The sequence below is a fragment of the Crassostrea angulata genome, chromosome 2 (genome assembly GCF_025612915.1).
Source record: "Crassostrea angulata isolate pt1a10 chromosome 2, ASM2561291v2, whole genome shotgun sequence".
NCBI classification, from domain to species: domain Eukaryota; kingdom Metazoa; phylum Mollusca; class Bivalvia; order Ostreida; family Ostreidae; genus Magallana; species Magallana angulata.
This window is the reverse complement of record NC_069112.1, coordinates 14,362,845-14,382,019: the sequence shown is the minus strand read 5'-3', so window position 1 is coordinate 14,382,019 and position 19,175 is coordinate 14,362,845. Positions and strand designations below refer to the sequence as shown.

Here is a 19,175-nt window from a genome sequence, read left to right as displayed (position 1 = left end):
CTCTCAGTTTACTAAAGTTGCTTGACAAAATTTTAGTTGAAGTTTTCGAGTTTTTCCTGATTTAATTGTATTCAGATACTTCTTCCCTGAAGTTGAAGGTGGCCAGAAAATTATAATTTCCTCCATTTTTCTCATTTGCAGCTATTTTTACTTAAGACCTTTTTTGTTAGTGCTTTGACTTCTAGTGGAATCTACTGAATACCTGGCGTTAATGATTATATAACAAGCTATCTTGGAAATGGTTGCCGTATTCTAGGCGATATTGCTGCCATTGTTAACACAATTGTGTTTCGGGAAGCAAAAAAAAAAAAAAAAAAAAAAAAACGATAGACGATATTTCTCTTAACGGTAAAAAAAAACTGTACCAGTAGCCAAAAAAATAAAAGCGATAAAAATGCGAACGAAACTGCTCTTACTTAGTTCACAGGAATCTGTCCTCCAACCTGGTTTACATCCTTCCACACACTTCCCTGTGATCCTGTCGCACCTACTGGTCACATAACAATTTTTGCTGCATCGGAGCGAACATGTTATACCGTAATATCCATCATGACACACTGTAAAAAAAAAAAAATTATGGTAACGTTTTAGAATATGTATATCCTTTTTTCATTTCGCAGTCTACATAAAATGAAATAATATATTAATGCTTGGTCTGCAAAGAGTAAAGAATCTACACACCGGACTGACACATATCGCCAGAAACACCTTCATCACATCCTTGAAGACAAGTCCCATTTTCATGATGACACGGTGTTCCATTTCTACATCTACTACAGTTTGATGCACATTCCAATCCAAAGGTCAATTCATCACACACTTTTTAATAAAATTCATTTAAAAACTGTAAAATGCGCACTTTTCTAGGTCTTTACAAAATACATATAAATATTTTAAAACTTCTCAGTGATTTAACAATTAAATACTGTCCTAGTATTTTATAAATTATTCTAGAGATACACTTATTGTGTGAATAAACAATTTATATGCATTGATTAACAAACGTTATGTTAACCAATCCTAATGTTATCAATAAAAAAAAAATAAAAAAAATAAAAAGGTAAATCTATCCCTCAGGAGGATTTGTTTTTACCCCCTATAGTTGTTTAAAACATAAATAACATTGTTGCTGTGTAAGTATGTGTGTATATATTCATGCACGTCCATTTCCGCTTGGGGCCGATTTTCAACCAAAAAAACCCACTTTAGATTGTGCATAAAAATATACACTTTTTCGGCGTAATGCAGTTAAGGTACTTCACTACACCTAGACTTATACTTTTTAAGACACTACGTCACAAGGTGGCGATTTAAATTTTTTGTTTAACTGTTTGTATCAATCAATTCAGATGTATATTGTCTTAGCTCAGTGGTTAAAATATCAAGCTTGTGAACCGCAGACTATGAGTTCGAATCCGCCTGTGGCTTTCGTACATGTTTACTGAATGAATTTTTTAAAATATCATTTTTATGCAAAATTGCACATTTTTTCGCCTATTTGACATATATACTTCTTATCTATCATGGTCTCTATCATAATCAAGTACTTTTCTGCTGATTTGAGAAACTATTTGAAGGTTTAGTGGAGTACCATAAAGTCAATAGGTTAAATAAATAAATATATATATATATATATATATATATATATATATATATATATATATATATATATATATATATATATATCTCGTTAAAATAAAATCTTTAACAGAACATTTATGTACGACTAGATAACTCTGACTTCAGGTTCACGACTGTAAAAATATTGTGATCTCAAATTGTTCAAATCAACAACTTGAGATTATTAATTTTTTTTTCTTGGGGGGGGGGGGGGGTAAGAAAGAAATGGTTTGTATTAATAAATGAGTTGTAAACAATGGCTTTTATAAATATTACTGACTCTAAAACAAGATGATGCCATGAAAGGCAATCATTCAAGTCAGGACAACATTTAAAGCCAAATTGCTACAGGTGGCAGAATATTACTGGTGGCTTTTTGATGCCTAAAATAGTTTGAAAATAGGCAATTGACAGAATTGAATTTATTCATTTTATGTAGAACTGAGAAAATTACAGCGATTTGTTTTCAAATTCTTTCTTGAGTTTGTTACGTTTAATAATAAAACAGATTTTGTCTGTTATTTCGATCAACATAGCTAAGACATGCAATTTAGCTACTTTGAACCCATATCTTCGGGCAATATAGCGTCACCTAACTGATTCAATGATGCATTCTGTCTCAGTCAATTATTGCATAATATATCTTAAAATGGATTTAGAGCAACATTAGGCTGTATATTTACTAATGTAAAGTATAAAAACCCAAATCGACAGGTTTTAGGGATTTTGAAAATTGGCCAAAATTACATTTTAAAATGACGTCTTACAAGTATGAATAATCAACTATGTTTATTCAACATTTTTCATTTGCATAACTGACATATTTAGTATTTAATGGAATTAAAAAATATTTTTATGAAATGAACTCTGTTAAAAAACGGACCAAAAGAACATAATGAAATATTGCCTTTTAATTATAAACGCCCGATAGGATTCCTTAATTACTCTCAAACTGAACTTTTATTCTGCAACCTCATTGAATTCTGACAAGGCTGGGTATTTTGATGTCTTCGAGAAAGGCAGATTCTGATGTGACCATCAGGAATATTAGCCAATGAAAAGGAGGTAGTATTAGCTATCACAAGTGTATGGATGTAAGTAGCGTGCGTTTGATCTGTGATTTGAAAAAATTAGTGCGAATGTTTCCCCACTTGTCAAAAAGCTATTGTCATAGGCAAAAATCCATAAGGAGCAATGTTCGAGTAAAAAATAAACTAGTTACTTCAAGAGAATAATGACGTATATCTCTGCTATTTTTGGACATATCAACCTGAAATTCGGTATGGATGCATTTCATACATCACATTACTTGAAACTACATGGATAATGTGAATGCTGATAATAAACTGATTTTTAAGGCATTTGAAGCAAGTTAGTAGTTTTTTTAAATGGGTCAGAGTTCAATCTCTTTCTTTATTTACATTCCTTATGTTTCACTGAAATTAATGTTAAACGGGCTTGGCACATGTGGAGAAGAGAATTAGAATACCAGCTCCCGCTCCAAATCTTAGATCCGCACACGAAATTATCTGCTCTAGTGCATAGAGGAATTCACCATTCCATACTATTCAACTCAACAAAAAATAATAAATTGTTAACATCCCTTTGTAGATTACGAATTGAAAGGTTCAAAAGGTTAATGAAATGTGCAGATAAAATATAATCAAAGACAAACGACGTCAATCTTTAATTTTCTACGCTCCCCAACGTAACATTATTTGTCTTTTATCCTGATTATCAGTGCGTTTGAAAATCGTCACATTTGCATAAGTTGATACCTGTATAAAATTGCAAATGTACAACAATAGCCCGTCAATTTAAAGGATTTTCTGCTTTTTTTCATTGAACACCATTGTTAAAAAAATATTCGAAACAAGTTGTTGCTTGGAATGAAACAGTTTTAACTCATTTATCGACAACCTTACAGTTTGAACGATCAATGCAAATATAAAGCATGTTACCGGTATTGCTATAGTTGCTGCAAGCATTATTTAGACAACAACAATTGAACGTTTTATTCGTCGATCTTTGAAATATTGCGATAGATGAAGTCAAATGTACTATAGTCTGTCTTAAGATATTTTTGCCGCATATTTTCTTAAATTATTCAATCTTTATAAATACCTCTTGGTTCAGACGATGTTCATTCAATAGTATGAAAAAAGATTTCCCCTTTGAAACGCCCCCTCTTGCTTGTCGGGTATCAGTACACGGCTAAAAATAAAAAGTCTACGAGGTTGTTCCATTGCCAGGGAGATGAAGACGCCCGGATGATAACGTTGAAAAATTGCGCGAGGGGTCCCGAGTATTTCCGAATGGAGAAAAGATGTCAACATTCCCCATTATAAATCTCCGTAGGAAATCTGTTTTTGTTCCTCTGAATTTTTACGAGGGAAAAATGAAAATGTGTGAATGAAGTTATCTTGGGAATTTTCCCTTTCATCGATTTCAATTGCACTTCAGTCACAGGTATGTGTATTTTTATTAAAAATCGTTCAAATATGCAGCATAAATATCTTGGGACAGACTATAGCTATATTTCTAGCGTAGCGCGTGATAGACAGCTAATGCGGTGGCAGTTTTCCGAGGAAAAAATATAAGGGAGATCGATAATAACATAATGATTTATAAACTTCATGATTGGCATATTGGCATGAGCTTGTAAACATTGTCTGAAAAGTCTGTTTTAGAACATTTATTTTACATGGTAATCCATTTCGTCCTTAACCTAGTTGTGAATAACACCATACCATCTTTACAGCTCGGGCCCTTGTATCCCGGGAGGCAACCAAGACAAAATCCTGTGCTGATGTTACACCTCTTTTCCTGGCAATTCTCGGGACATGTTAAGGAACATTTTTCTCCAAAATTTCCAGGTTCTCTGCAACCTAATTAAAAGAAGTAAATTGACTATTGAATGTTTATATTTAACTCATACTGATGTGTATCTGTGTATCGTCGCCTCAAGCCATCATATAAGCCCTAAGTCAGGGGTTTCAATCATACTGGAAACAGTCATATAAACATGTAATTTGCTTCGCTTTCACTTCTAAAAATATAGTGCCAAAGGCAAAATATTTTGTTTCTGACTTGAATCTACACTACCTTAAGATGCTTCCATTTTAATTTGAACTTTTCTGGCCTAATAGTTTTTGAGAACAAGATTTTTAAAGATTCTCTCTATATATTCCTATGTAAAACTTGATCCCCCAATTGTGGCCCCAAACTACCCCTGGGGACCATGATTTGACCATGATTTGAACAAACTTGAATCTACACTACCTGAGGATAATTCCATTTTGATTTGAGCTTTTCTGGCCTAATAGTTTTTGAGAACAAGATTTTTAAAAATGTTCTCTTTATATTCCTATGTAAAATATGATCCCCTATTGTGGCCCTATCCTACCCCCGGGGACTATTATTAGAACAAACTTGAATCTACACTACCTAAGGATGCTTCCTATGTATAACTTGATCCCCCTTTTGCTGCCCCACCTTTCCCACAGGGACCATGATTTGACCAAACTTGAATCTAAACTACCTGAGGATGCTTCCAATTTAATTTGAGCTTTTCTGGCTTAATAGTTTTTGAGAAGAAAATTTTTAAAGATTTTCTCTATATATTCCTATGTAAAAATTCATTCCCCCACTGTGGCCTCACCATACTACCACGGACTATGATTTGAACAAAATTGAAATGTATGTAAAATATGATCCCCTATTGTGGCCCTATCCTACCCCCGGGGACTATGATTTGAACAAACTTGAATCTACACTACCTAAGGATGCTTCCTATGTATAACTTGATCCCCCTTTTGTTGCCCCACCCTTCCCACAGGGACCATGATTTGACCAAACTTGAATCTAAACTACCTGAGGATGCTTCCAATTTAATTTGAGCTTTTCTGGCTTAATAGTTTTTGAGAAGAAAATTTTTAAAGATTTTCTCTATATATTCCTTTGTAAAAATTCATTCCCCCACTGTGGCCTCACCATACTACCACGGACTATGATTTGAACAAAATTGAATCTACACTACCTGAGGAAGCTTCCACTTTAATTTGAGCTTTTCTGGTTTAATAATTTTTGAGAAGAAAATTTTTAAAGATTTTTGCGTGGACCCAGAGGTCCACGCAGAAAATATATAAGCGAGGTTAAACCGGATGCTATGGGGAAAATTCAGCCTGCGCATGAGCTAGCCTGGTTCCTGTGCGTAATGGGTAGCTCAGGGAACCAGGCTAGCACACGTTTATCTGAATCGGGATCGGGATTCCGTGCCATATGCACACATAAGTTCAAAGGCGCTGTAATTGTAAAGTTGTCGGTAAACAGTACAGAAACACAGTATTCCTTTCAAAGAAATGATCGGCATCTGATATGAACTATCAGTATTATGAAATAAATTAATGTTATGCCGAAACTACAACATGCATCAAATAGCATAATTTGCAATGTTTTGTTGTTTTCCGAATACACATGTAACTTAACTTTACATTTATAGTAGGCGAGGCTAGAGAACTTCCCGATTAGATTTTTTTTAAGCATTTAAGTATGATTGAATAATTATGGCACTATAAAATTTAAATCGCAAGAAAAATGCATCAAAATATGAAATTTTTAATTTACACAAAGCTGTCACTGCATAGTTAACAAAGAAGTGCGAATCGTAATGTGTGCGCAAATAGTAGAATTCACCGAATGCCTGATACTATACTTGCAAACTTCATTCATAGATATATCATAATTATTTCAGAAGTATGAATCCTTTAAATTCTGAGATAAAAAGTCAGGGATATACATACATGTATACGTAATACAACGTACAAATTTAGTGGTTAAAAGCAGAGGGCTAGAGTCGGTGGAATGTCTGATAATCTTAAGGCTTTCACGTTTTCGTTGGAAACACATGCAAATGGTCCACGTATTGTAGTCCTTTTTTAAAGGACAGCAACTTGTCTCTATATATTCCTATGTAAAACTTGATCCTCCAATTGTGACCCCACCCTATCCGGTGAAAACCGGTAGGGGACTAATAATAATTGAAAATGGGATAAGTATCAATCACTGTTTTTCTAGGTTAAACATAAATACTATGCAAGATGACCTTTTAGATATGTATATAATTTTGTTTAATTCTGTAATGTTCGTTACAATAGAGGTACTATCTTTCAATCACTGTTTGAAAGATTTATCAATGCTTTTTATTTTGTTTAAACTGTTAGATGTTTAGGTGTTAGTTAAATGAATAAACTTCGAACAAACGTTTAGATTTAGTTTCTGTCTATCAAATATGAAATATTTTGTATTATTAGATTATATGACATTCCATTTGATTTTGTAAAAAGCATATTCGGATCGTTTGTTTTAGCCGGCAGTAGATAGAAATTAATCGGAAGTATCAGCAAAAGTTTAATACTGGTTTGTATCTATTTTATGTACTTCATATAAAAAATGATATTTATTATGATCCTTTCCTTTATATGTCTCTTTGAAGCATCTACAAGTCACAGGTGGATTAGTAACGGATATTTCCTGGCAATTTCATAATTGACAGCAATGCGCCAATTTACTGGGATACTCTATCAAACAATGTGCAACGAGATGGTAGAATTTTGCAACGGCACATTGAAGAAGGTTCTTTAACGGATATGTTCCTAACGTATGAGAGACTAGGACAAGTACCTTTTAACTTATTATTTGCGTACCGTGATGATCCACAAGAGAGTCTGAGATTCTCACCGTTGAGTTGATTTAAGCATGAAGTGTGTGGATCTATGAAGATAATACGGAAGTTTTGGACTAAAGAGGTTGAAGATCCCGAGGTATGAACTACCTACCAGTTTGTTGCAGATCTGAAAGAACGAGTGGTAGCTACGTGCAAGATGGCCAGAGAGAATCTCAAGAGATCGTCTGGAAGATACAGAAACTACTATGAAAAAAATCCAATGCAGAGACAGATGGTCATGGCAGAATTTTTTTTCGTTCTTTTACCAACTGCCAGCAATAAGCTTCGTATGCACTGAAAAAGTTCGTTCACAATTATAGAAAAAGTAGGGAAAACTGACTATAATATTGACATCGGTGAAAAAAAGACATGACACGTAAACATGTTTAAACTGTAAGTTTAAAGAGTAATTAATGTTGACATTCTAGGTGTATTTGTTGTAGATAGAGAAGACGACGATGAAAATGAGACATCAGTCCGCTCACCAAAAGAAGGAAGGAATCGATGTGACAGAAAATTTCGAGTGAATTGATGGCCAATGTAAAGACGTCCCTGTGTTGCTTGATGAATGTTCAGATGTTATATGAGACATACCTGGACTATCGACTTTGGGAATTCATTACATAAACTCTAGCTGACCTATGACAAACATATTCGCAGAAAACATTGCATGTACTCATTATCTGTAATGTCAAGGGACACTGTTTGTGCAGTATTCGATAGATGCCCTAAGCTTGTGTTATCTAGCAATCTGATAGCCGATAATGCTCTTCCATCTGCATCGTAAAGAAGGACGACACTAATAGGTTTTGTATCGATTTCAGAACAATCAACAGAATCAATGTGTTTGACGTGGAAACTATACTTAATGTTGATGATATTTTTGTCAAGATTGCATGATGTTAATTTGTTTTAAAGTTTGATCCCTCTAAAGGTTACTCGCAGCTCAAAGTAGTTGATTCGTCCAAGCACATTATAGCATATCGTACTCTACTTGTTTTATATCAATTGACGGTTATGCCGTTTGGGTTAGTGAACGCTTCAGCAAGTTACAGTCGACTTATGCGGAAACTGTTAGCATATATGCAGTGGTGGACAATTTTATTGACAATGTTATCATTTACTTATCTATATTACAGGAACATTATCTGTAGTTCAAAAATTCTTGCAGAAACCTTTTCCGTCAGATGTGACTGTTAACTCAAGCAAGTGTTTTATTGGCTACCGCAGTCTTGTGTGTGTAGGATACATAGCCGGCGATTAACAGTTGAAATCTTTACCAGAGATAGTGACTGCTATAAAAAAACCAACCAAAATTGGTAACATAAATACTATAGATGCCAAACTTAAGTGAACATGTATTACAAACTGATTCTTCAGATGTTTGAGTTTAAGCAGTTTTATTTCCGTATGAAGATGCAGTTTTAAACCATTTGACCTATGCTTGTGAAAAGTTGTCTAAGAGTCAGGTGAACTATTCCACTTCTGAGAAGGTGTGTTATGCGATAGTGTGAAATGTAAAAATGTTTCAGAGGTACTTATATGGTCATGAGTTTTATCTAGAGACTGATCATCAACCGCTAGTTTACTTTTTTAAAGTCGAACGTGTAGAACGCTCGACTGATGAGATAGGTACTTGTGTTGCAGCGGCAATTTCGGACTATAGATATTAAAGGGTTAGAAAATGTTGGTGCAGATTGTTTAAGTTGCTTATAAAATGTCTTCTTTTGTAAATATGCTGTTATATACGTTTAATTGATTGTAAGTTTTAGATTCTTTAAGTCAATTATAAAATATCTTCTTTTGTGAATATGGAGTTCAATACGTTTAAGTGATTGTAAGTTGTACAAGTTCATTAAACTTTCTAAGGTTAGGGAGATATTATTACAATGAAATCTTAGTTATTTGTTTCTTATAAGTTGTTTCTGTTAAGTAATGGATTTAATTAAGTACTGAACAGCATTATTTTGATAAATATTTTTTTTATCCCGTATGGCATTCTAATATTTCATTCAGCCTTGGCAGTAGTCAGCAAAATAGACTCAACCTTGGTCATTTTGCCCCCACTGTTTGGGCTTTATAAGATTTGGGTTCTGCAATTATGGGGCAGAGCGCATTGATTCTACATAAATTTGACCATATAATTGCCTGTCAACTAAATCTCTAGACTGTGTAAATCTGCTTTTATTTAATTTAATCATTTTTTTAAATAGTGCTACTTTTAGTATAATAGCGGACAAGACTTGCTACGTGAACCTTACCTTAACGTTATATGTATGTCGCAATATTGGTACATTATATTCTAATAATGTCATGTTAAGTTTAAATATTTAGTAAACAATGTAGTTTAGCTACCTGTGCAACGTGTGTAAACATATATCTAAGTTTCAAGAATACACTTTATAAATTTTATTGTAAGGAGACCATTTTGGGTCATTAATACCCTATACTTATGTAAGCTTTGTTGTTAAAAGTTACAGGGGGGGGGGGGGTAGAGTAAGTCTTAGTTAATGTATGGACGAGGCCCTTTGCATTGACCTGACAGGTGTCTATGATGACTGGGCATACGTAAAGGTTTCTGGACTTTAAGGATGACACGGACCTTGACTTGCACCAGGGACTACACTGTTTTTAGCTCACCTGAGCTGAAAGCTCAAGTGAGCTATTCTGATCACAGTTTGTCTGTCGTCCGTCTGTCTGTCTGTCCGTCCGTCCGTCCGTCTGTCCGTCTGTCTGTAAACTTTTCACATTTTCAACATCTTCTCAAGAACCACTGGGCCAATTTCAACCAAATTTTGCACAAAGCATCCTTAGCCTAAGGGGATTTAAATTTGTGAAAATTAAGGATCACACCCTTTTGCAAAGGGAGATTATTAGGAATTTATGAAAATTTTCGAGAAATTTTCAAAATTCTTCTTCTCATGAACGAAAAGACCAGGAAAGCTGAAACTTGTGTGGAAGCATCCTCAGGTAGTGTAGATTTTAATTTGTGAAAATCATGACCCCCGGGGGTAGGGTGGGACCACAATGGGGGGTCGAAATTTGACATAGGAATATATAGAGTAAATCTTTAAAAATCTTCTTCTCATGAACCATAAAACCAGGAAAGCTGAAACTTGTGTGGAAGCATCCTCAGGTAGTGTAGATTCAAATTTGTGAAAATCATGACCCCTGGGGATAGGATGGGGCCACAATGGGGGGTCGAAGTTTTACATAGGAATATATAGAGTAAATCTTTAAAAATCTTCTCAGAAACTAATCAGCCAGAAAAGCTGAAACTTGTGTGGAAGCGTCCTCAGGTAGTGTAGATTCAAAGTTGTGAAAATCATGATCCCCGGGGGTAGGGTGGGGCCACAATATGGGGGATCAAAGTTTTACATATGAATATATAGAGTAAATCTTTAAAAATCTTCCTCTCAAAAACTAATCAGCCAGGAAAGCTGAAACTTGTGTGAAAGCATCCTCAGGTAGTGTAGATTCACAGTTGTGAAAATCATGACACCCGGGGGCAGGGAGGGGCCACAATGGGGGGTCGAAGTTTTACATAGGAATATATAGAGTAAATCTTTAAAAATCTTCTACTCAGAAACTAATCAGCCAGTAAAGCTGAAACTTGTGAGGAAGCATCCTCAGGTAGTGTAGATTCAAAGTTGTGAAAATCATGATCCCCGTGGGTAGGGTGGGACCACAATGGGGTGTCGAAGTTTAACATAGGAATATATAAAGTTAATCTTTAAAAATCTTCTTCTCAGAAACTAATCAGCCAGGAAAGCTGAAACTTGTGTGGAAGCATCCTCAGTTAGTGTAAATTCAGAGTTGTGAAAATCATGATCCCCGGGGGTAGGGTGGGGCCACAATGGGGGATAGAAGTTGAACATAGGAATATATAGAGTAAATCTTTAAAAATCTTCTTCTCAGAAACTAATCAGCCAGGAAAGCTGACACTTGTGTGGAAGCATCCTCAGGTAGTGTAGATACAAAGTTGTGAAAATCATGATCCCCAGGGGTAGGGTGGGGCCACAATGGGGGGCCAAAGTTTAACAAAGGAATATATATGGTAAATCTTTAAAAATCTTCTTCTCAGAAATTCATCAGCCAGATGATTCTTTATAATTGTTTTAAAAGACTTTGGCCCCAGGACAATTCTTTGGCCTCATTAGAATGTTCAGAGTTTATGTACGTTTATATCCCATATATAAACAATTGTTAAGGATCTTTTTGAGAACTGCAATACTCAACATATGATATGACTATAAAATCATCCTGTTAGAAAAGGGACTAATGATTATAAACATAAGAATATCCAGGGGAAAACATGGATTTTATTTATACAGGATCAACATGTATTATTGTACATTTTCCAGATAGTTTGTGTTATGACTCCATTAAGCTGATTTTATCATACCTATTGTTCCTCAGGTGAGCGATGTGGCCCATGGGCCTCTTGTTGTATATCATCGAGGGGACTTGCCGAGACGAGATGTGGGGAGGTGACATCGATGGGCGCAACGTGAATTGTTGACTTGTTATGACGAAATGGGCAGGAAGATTGTCGGTAACCAAACACTTAGACGTACGTTTGACTGTTATAGGCGTCCGACAACGTAATTATCTTACGACATCTTTTGTAAACGGCCTTATAAACGTAAACATTGGTGTGTCGTAAGTTTTAGGTGCAATCGTAGACGTACAGGTCTTTTATGAATAGATTGCATGTTTTCGCATCTATCTGAATTGTTAATCTAGATATTGAATCTTGAATTTCGAAACTCGAATGAAACTCTTAGCGTTCGTACATGTTTTAACTTGCTCGACGGTACGTATCACGAGTTGTATGCTGGTATATCTAATAATTAATTCAAGTGAGCTATTCTGATCACATTTTGTCTGTCGTCCGTCTGTCTGTCCGTCTGTCTTTACACTTTTCACATTTTCAACATCTTCTCAAGAACCACTGGGCCAATTTCAACCAAACTTGGCACAAAGCATCCTTAGCCTAAGGGGATTCAAATTTGTGAAACTTAAGGACCACGCCCTTTTGCAAAGGAAGATAATTAGGATTTATGAAAATTTTCGAGAAATTTTCAAAAATCTTCTTCTCATGAACGAAAAGACCAGGAAAGCTGAAACTTGTGTGGACGCATCCTCAGGTAGTGTAGATACAAAACTGTGAAAATCATGACCCCCTGGGGTAGGGTCGGGCTTGTGTTGAAGCATCCTCAGGTAGTGAAGAATCAAAGTTGTGAAAATCATGCCCCCCGGGGGTAGGGTGGGGCCACAATCGGGGATCGAAGTTTTACATAGGAATATATAGAGTAAATCTTTAAAAATCTTCTCCTAAGAAACCAATCAGCCAGGAAAGCTGAAACTTGTGTGAAAGCATCCTCAGGTAGTGTAGATTCAAAGTTGTGAAAATCATGACCCCCGGGGGTAGGGTGGGGCCAGAAAGGGGGGTCGACGTTTTACATAGGAATATATAGAGTGAATCTTTAAAAATCTTCTTCTCAAAATCTTATCAGCCAGGAAAGCTGACACTTGTGTTGAAGCATCCTAAGGTAGTGTAGATTCAAAGTTGTGAAAATCATGGCCTCGGGGGTAGGGTGGGGCCACGATGGGGTGTCAAAGTTTAACAAAGGAATATATAGAATAAAATCTTTAAAAATCTTCTTCTCAGAAACTAATCAGCTGGCAAAGCTGACACTTGTGTGGAAGCATCTTCAGGTAGTGTAAATTCAAATTATGTATTATTGTACATTGTCCAGATAGTTTGAATTATGACTCCATTAAGCTGATTTTATCATACCTATTGTTTCTCAGGTGAGCGATGTGGCTCATGGGCCTCTTGTATTGTAGGAGTGATAGCTTATAAATACTTTTTATCTTTCATTATTATTTTTTTTCTATAATTATCTTTTAAATGATGTCAAACTCACCGTAAACTTCCACCTCGCACACCTCATTGTGGGCAAACTCTGAATAGTAGTCAGGATAAACAACCTCCGGTCTGCGTTCATTGTAAAAAATGATGTAGCGTCCATGAACGGAACAGCTTATATTCTGGTTCTCTGAAGGCGTGCCAACTTCGTTCTGTATTTCATGATAGCATAAATATCCATCGTTTATTGATGTTGTATTCGAAACATACAAGAAAAATCCCGCCATCTTCGAAGAATGTACCGTCGGTCCTATTAAAATATTTTAAAACCATTGATAACGAATGTTATCTTATTGTTATTCGTTTTAAAATATGGTTTTCGAAACAACGACTACATTTTATGTTCGTATTTCATTAAAATCTTTTAAAAGCTAAGTTTTACTTTGTTGATTTTCAGTTCTGAAGTAAATTGTAATGTAGCTTATGCTGACTACAGCCTCTAAATCGATTCTCAAAAGAGCTTCTGTGTAGTTGTTGTCAGCAGAGATGGAACACTGACCACCTGCTGCTGAGCGATCAGTGTACAGACCGTCAACAGCGTTTTGGCTGCCATAGTCTCTATCTGTTGTCGGCCATGGATGTAGTTCAAATACAGGTCTTCTATGGGCTAAGTTTTCTATAAAGTAATTAATTTTTTTTATAAATCGGTGTCAAATGCAATGCGCTCATCTAACTGACAAGATACATTTAGTAGGGATGTTCCGAAGGGAAAATCGTTGGATAGTAAATGAATGGTGTTTGAATTCTAACGTATTTATGAATACGGGTATAAAATATCGTATTTTAAAAAGATATGAAGGGGATAAAAACATTGACTAGCAAAAAAAAAAGAAGAATTCAACTTTCTAAATTCTTATACATTTATCTTCAAATGTAATTTTATGTTATTTTCCTGCCTTTCACTTCCATTTTTTATCTGCTTCCATAAAATGGGGGGAATGGCGGGGGAAGACTCCCTGTTACATGTACTCCACTTTTCCATACGTAAATTTAGGAAAAATCGTTCCTGCAAGTAAATGTTTGGGATAGGGGTGAGCAGCCCCACCCCCCTTACTTCCCTTTATGCTGCGTGCTTCGATTATCGAATATTAGGGTTGTTCGGCTATCCGTCATAATGGGATATTGATATAAAAAATGTACCAACAATGTTTTAGAAGAAAACGGTGCATTCTATAAAATAATTTGATACTGTTAGTACCAAACCACATTCCCCTTCCTTGTTCTTATTTATCAAACCATTAAACGTTTATACGTGGATCAGTTTTATTTTGGCAGGAAATAAATTATCTATTCTCAATAAATGATAAAACACAGAAAATATAGAAAGACGTAACATGCAAAGAATAACACCGATATGATGAGTTATACATTAAAGGTTTTAGGTTTTATGTTATTTGCTTTTTTTAACTAGTTTTTTTTATTATTGAAAATCATATAGATAAGGCATTGTTGACACAGAATAGAATGCACAGTTCAAAAGTCGGTCTTTCTGTTTTTTATAACTTTGAAAACTCACACTAACTCAAACTTATAAAACTATTGTTTTCCATTTTTTATTTCAAATGCAGTCAAGTTAGGTCTTTTGAGTATAAAATAAGAACAGTACAGATTAAACTAAAGGTATTATAAGCGAGCTAACAAATGATACCCCCCGCTACGAAAAGCACAATAGGTCAAATATTTTCTATAATACAAAATGATGGAATCTATCTATTTAACCGTTTATGTTCTATCGATAACAACTGCTCTCTTTTTAGTTGTTATTGCTAATTAAGTACACCAATCAATTTTCATTCTTTAAATTCCATTTTATTTCAACTGTTAATGCATGAAGACATTTGCATTTTTATGATAACAAATATGACTTGAATCAAAGTATAATCCAAAGTCAAGCAGCCATTATATGTTTAGATTTTTTAGGGGTGGTTATCTAATAATTAACCCGAAAGATAAATGTGACCTGACAGGAGTAAGTTTACCTTGTAATCATTTCCATTAATACAAGACATGACACAGACGGGAATTAAGCATTTTTATAACCAATGACCATGAACTTGCCTAAATGACCTTGGGTAAAGGTCAAGAAACACATCCAGGTCATTAGCAGTTTTTGTGTAAAGTAAGAAATGCCAATGTTCATCCATTTAAAAGATATGGACCGGACATGAATTTTGCACTTTTCGTGCCCTTGACCTTGCCCAAAGTAACCTTGAGTCAAATTCATGACGCTCCCTTAGATCTAAGCAATCTTTCTGTGCAGGAAGAACTGCCACTGTTCATTCAATAAAAACATATGGACCGGACACGAATGTTTTACATTTCCCGCCAGTGACATTGACCTTGCCTGAATGATCTTGAGTCAATGTCATGACACACCCTCAGGTCATAAGCAAGCTTTGTGTGAAGTGGGAATTCCCAATGTTTCTCTATAAGAAAGACTGGACCGGACACGAATTTTGCACAGACAGATAGACGGACAGACAGACAAGGTGATTCTTATATACCCCCCCCCCCCAAACTTCGTTTGCGGAGGTATAAAAATGAGAGCATTTAAGCATCACATGTAAATCATCGCTAGGTATGTATACCGACGATGATTACCCCAAGCATTATTGCAATTCCTGTGAAAAAAAGGTACTTACCAAAACTATGCGCGTTCGTAATCAATGTCAACAAGAACCATATTTTCACCACCATTCTTAAAAAAATATGAAAGGGTGAACGATTTTTACTAGATAACAAATATCTTATCAACCGTTAACACATTTTTAGTTTGCATTTATATTGTCATATGATTATATTGAATCAATGTGATCTTTTAATAAAAAGAAAAAAAAAACCTGCATACATATGCAACGCAGTTGCCGTGTTGCAAAATTCAGTATTTAGTAGTAGTTGTTGTATTGCAATATGCAGTAATAAATGCAGTCATTAATCTTCTTTGTTGCTTGTTAAAAAAAGCGACTCTTTAGTAATATTTAAGGTACTGAGAGACAGTTTATTTTGATGTACATTTTTTAAATTTGTAAATATTCTAAGAAGATAAGAATAAAAAATATTGTTCACAAAGATTTCCTTAGAATTTGTGCTGACCTTCATCTATGGCTTTTACATTTTTCAGTTGGATTAATACTTCCATTTGGGCTCATTGTACACCCTATTTACCAGTAGGTTTTCGTTTTAGCCAACAGGAAAGTTTTTATGGTTCTAAATTAGACTTTAAAGAGATTTGTTATAACCTTTATATTTGAAAAAAAGACAGGTAGTTCAAGGCCACTGCATTTTTACCTGGTTATGTGACGTAAGTTAAAAATAGGGCTTAGGAGAACATATGTTTACTGGGAACATTTTTTGTTTGTTCTGCAGTTACATTTACCTTTATGTGTTTAAGGCAACTGCACACACCTTTACCTAATGCATTCTCATGGTAAATTGTGTGTAATATTGGGGCTAGTAAAGAAAAAGTATGCTTAGGACAAGTTATCCCAAATATAAAGGCGACAACCGACGATACGGGCGGACAAGCAGACAAATGGGCAAATAGATAAGTCGCGTAAGGTAACACGCGTAGGTTTCCAAAAGCATTTCTTTAATTAAGAGCAGCGTATTGAGTTGTTTAATTACGCAGAAACAATTTGCCGGTGTCCCTATTCAACTAGGTTTGTCAACGACGATTGTGAAGATAATATGAATTAATGATGATCTTAGACAACAAAGCATGTTTCGTTTTTTGTATTACGAAATAAGTAACAGGTACACACATGCATTTACTATGAATAGATGGCTTTTTAATATGCGGTCTTAGATAAAAAAAAAAAACTGTTCGACATCGTTGGCACAAAAATAATAATAAATGAAAAACATTTTCTTTTCAATGTTCTAAAATTTATACTTTTAAAGGTTATTAAAATGCAGATGATTGACCTATAACACCATTTTGTAAAACCGAAAAAAGATGCATGTATATTTATTATGCATTGATGTATATCAAAAAAGATAAATGTTCTTTTAAATCTAGTATGATGCCAGTATAAATATGTTATTATTCATAATACGATTTTATTTTGAAGACTCTGAATAATTTGCCAATTTTCAAGATAACATTAAAATCGATGTGTCCTTTGTAAATCTATTTGTTTACAGATATTTACACATCCATGCATTGTCATCTTTGTTCTAAACTGTCTTAACACTTTTCTACGCTACCATTATCAGCTCTTTGAAATCTATATGACGAGAAAATTAACTCTGTAAATGAATCTGAAAAATTCTTATATTCCACGAATATTTATGGGTCTTTCAAAAAAAAAATTAAATATGAATGTTTCTGATTTTTTTTAAACTTAAATAAACTTTAAAGAATGGAATAAACATGTTTTAATGAGTGTTCATGTTATATCAAATATTGATTACATTAAAATTATTGGAAGCAAAACTGTTTTACATAAATGCTCACCTTTCATAAAACTGTTGGCTTTACCTTTAAAACAAAATTCCTTAGAGCCAAGTTTCTAAGTAGTGTCGTTCCATGGTACCTTTTGAAATGCGTTCAATCACAGATAAGAAGCATTATAAAAAAAAGGAATTTTGCAATCGTTTTTTTATATATCTATTTATATAAAACTTACTCATGTAAATACCCCATTTCCAAGAACTTCTAGAACGAAAAGCGCTTGTAAATAAAACCTTTCTTGAAAACTGACATTAAAAGTAAGAATAAATCATTTGAGGTTTGATAGAGACATCGCGGGTAATTTAAGGCAACTTTAAGTTAATTGATCCTCGATATTATATTTATTTTAAAAACCGTCCATTTAAAAAAACAACAACAACAATGCGGAATATTAATTTCAAGAAAATGTGTTAACTAAGGATTTATTTTCTTCATTGAAATTGAGTCATCCATGAAATTGTCGTGCCATGGTATCACTTTACAGTTAAAGATAATTCACAATTCTACCTTAGCAAAAATTTAAAGAGTAGTACTACTCCGAAGTTCATTACTATGTATAATTCAATAATTTTATCGGCATTTAGTTCATGTTTATTATTATACTGCTAAAATCCTATCCTTAATCACATCAAAATATTGTTATTAATTATTCCAAACCTTTTTAACTTCTTAAATTCAGTAAAAAACCACGTTATTTTCATTTACATATACAACAACGAAGCAAAGATTATAGCAGCACTTTTTAAAAACTGTAGGCCATGCTTTTGATATTTGCCAAGTTTTCTGTACACACTGACAAAGGAAAGGCCTTATCAAATGTTCATCTGCTTACCTGATAAGACTTGCTGATTAAACAAAATATTCATGCCTGTATTTTCTTGATTAAATTTTACCTGACACTCATCGAAATGACCGATTTCTTGAGTAAAATATGATACTATACTGCTTATTTTAGTTACTTCCGACTGGAAAGTTATATGTATGACATGTAAAAAAAAAGATTTTAATAATCACGAACTGATATTAAAGGAAAAATTTGCTAGAATTAGAATGCACTATGTTTTTGTTAGTTTGAAAACAACTGATATATGTAATACACCTATTAAATTATGATAAAGCCATGTATCAAATCATCACATAGATAAAAGTAACGTTAATAAAACTAACTCTACAGTAGTAAAGATATACATAAAATCCTGCGCAATTTTACAATTTATTACAGAGATATGTTTCAAGTTGTTTGCTTTGTCTAAGCCCCGTGTATTTTTTCTAGGTGGGTATTGTAACTTGTTGCGAAAAAGTTAGGTCAAGAACAGAGAAAATGTTTATTTTGATAGTTGACCTTTAGTTAAGTCACAAAAGAATTTATGATTGTCGAATTATAAAGAAAAAAATATATAACAGAGTCTTTGGGACAAATATTACACGGAGCAACTGCTACG

At 34.2% G+C, this 19,175-nt stretch overlaps 1 protein-coding gene across 1 annotated transcript in view; it reads right to left on the bottom strand.

Moving 5' to 3' along the window:
* The window catches only part of LOC128173926 (cell death abnormality protein 1-like), a 97,762-nt gene that overhangs the window by 60,151 nt on the left and 18,436 nt on the right, over positions 1-19,175 (bottom strand). Inside the window, exons 6-10 of the mRNA XM_052839593.1 lie at positions 13,663-13,896; positions 13,279-13,530; positions 4,371-4,508; positions 682-819; positions 417-557 (exon numbers count right to left, since the gene is read on the bottom strand). Coding sequence (XP_052695553.1) covers positions 417-557; positions 682-819; positions 4,371-4,508; positions 13,279-13,530; positions 13,663-13,896 — 903 coding nt within the window. The remainder of the gene's footprint in view (positions 1-416; positions 558-681; positions 820-4,370; positions 4,509-13,278; positions 13,531-13,662; positions 13,897-19,175) is intronic.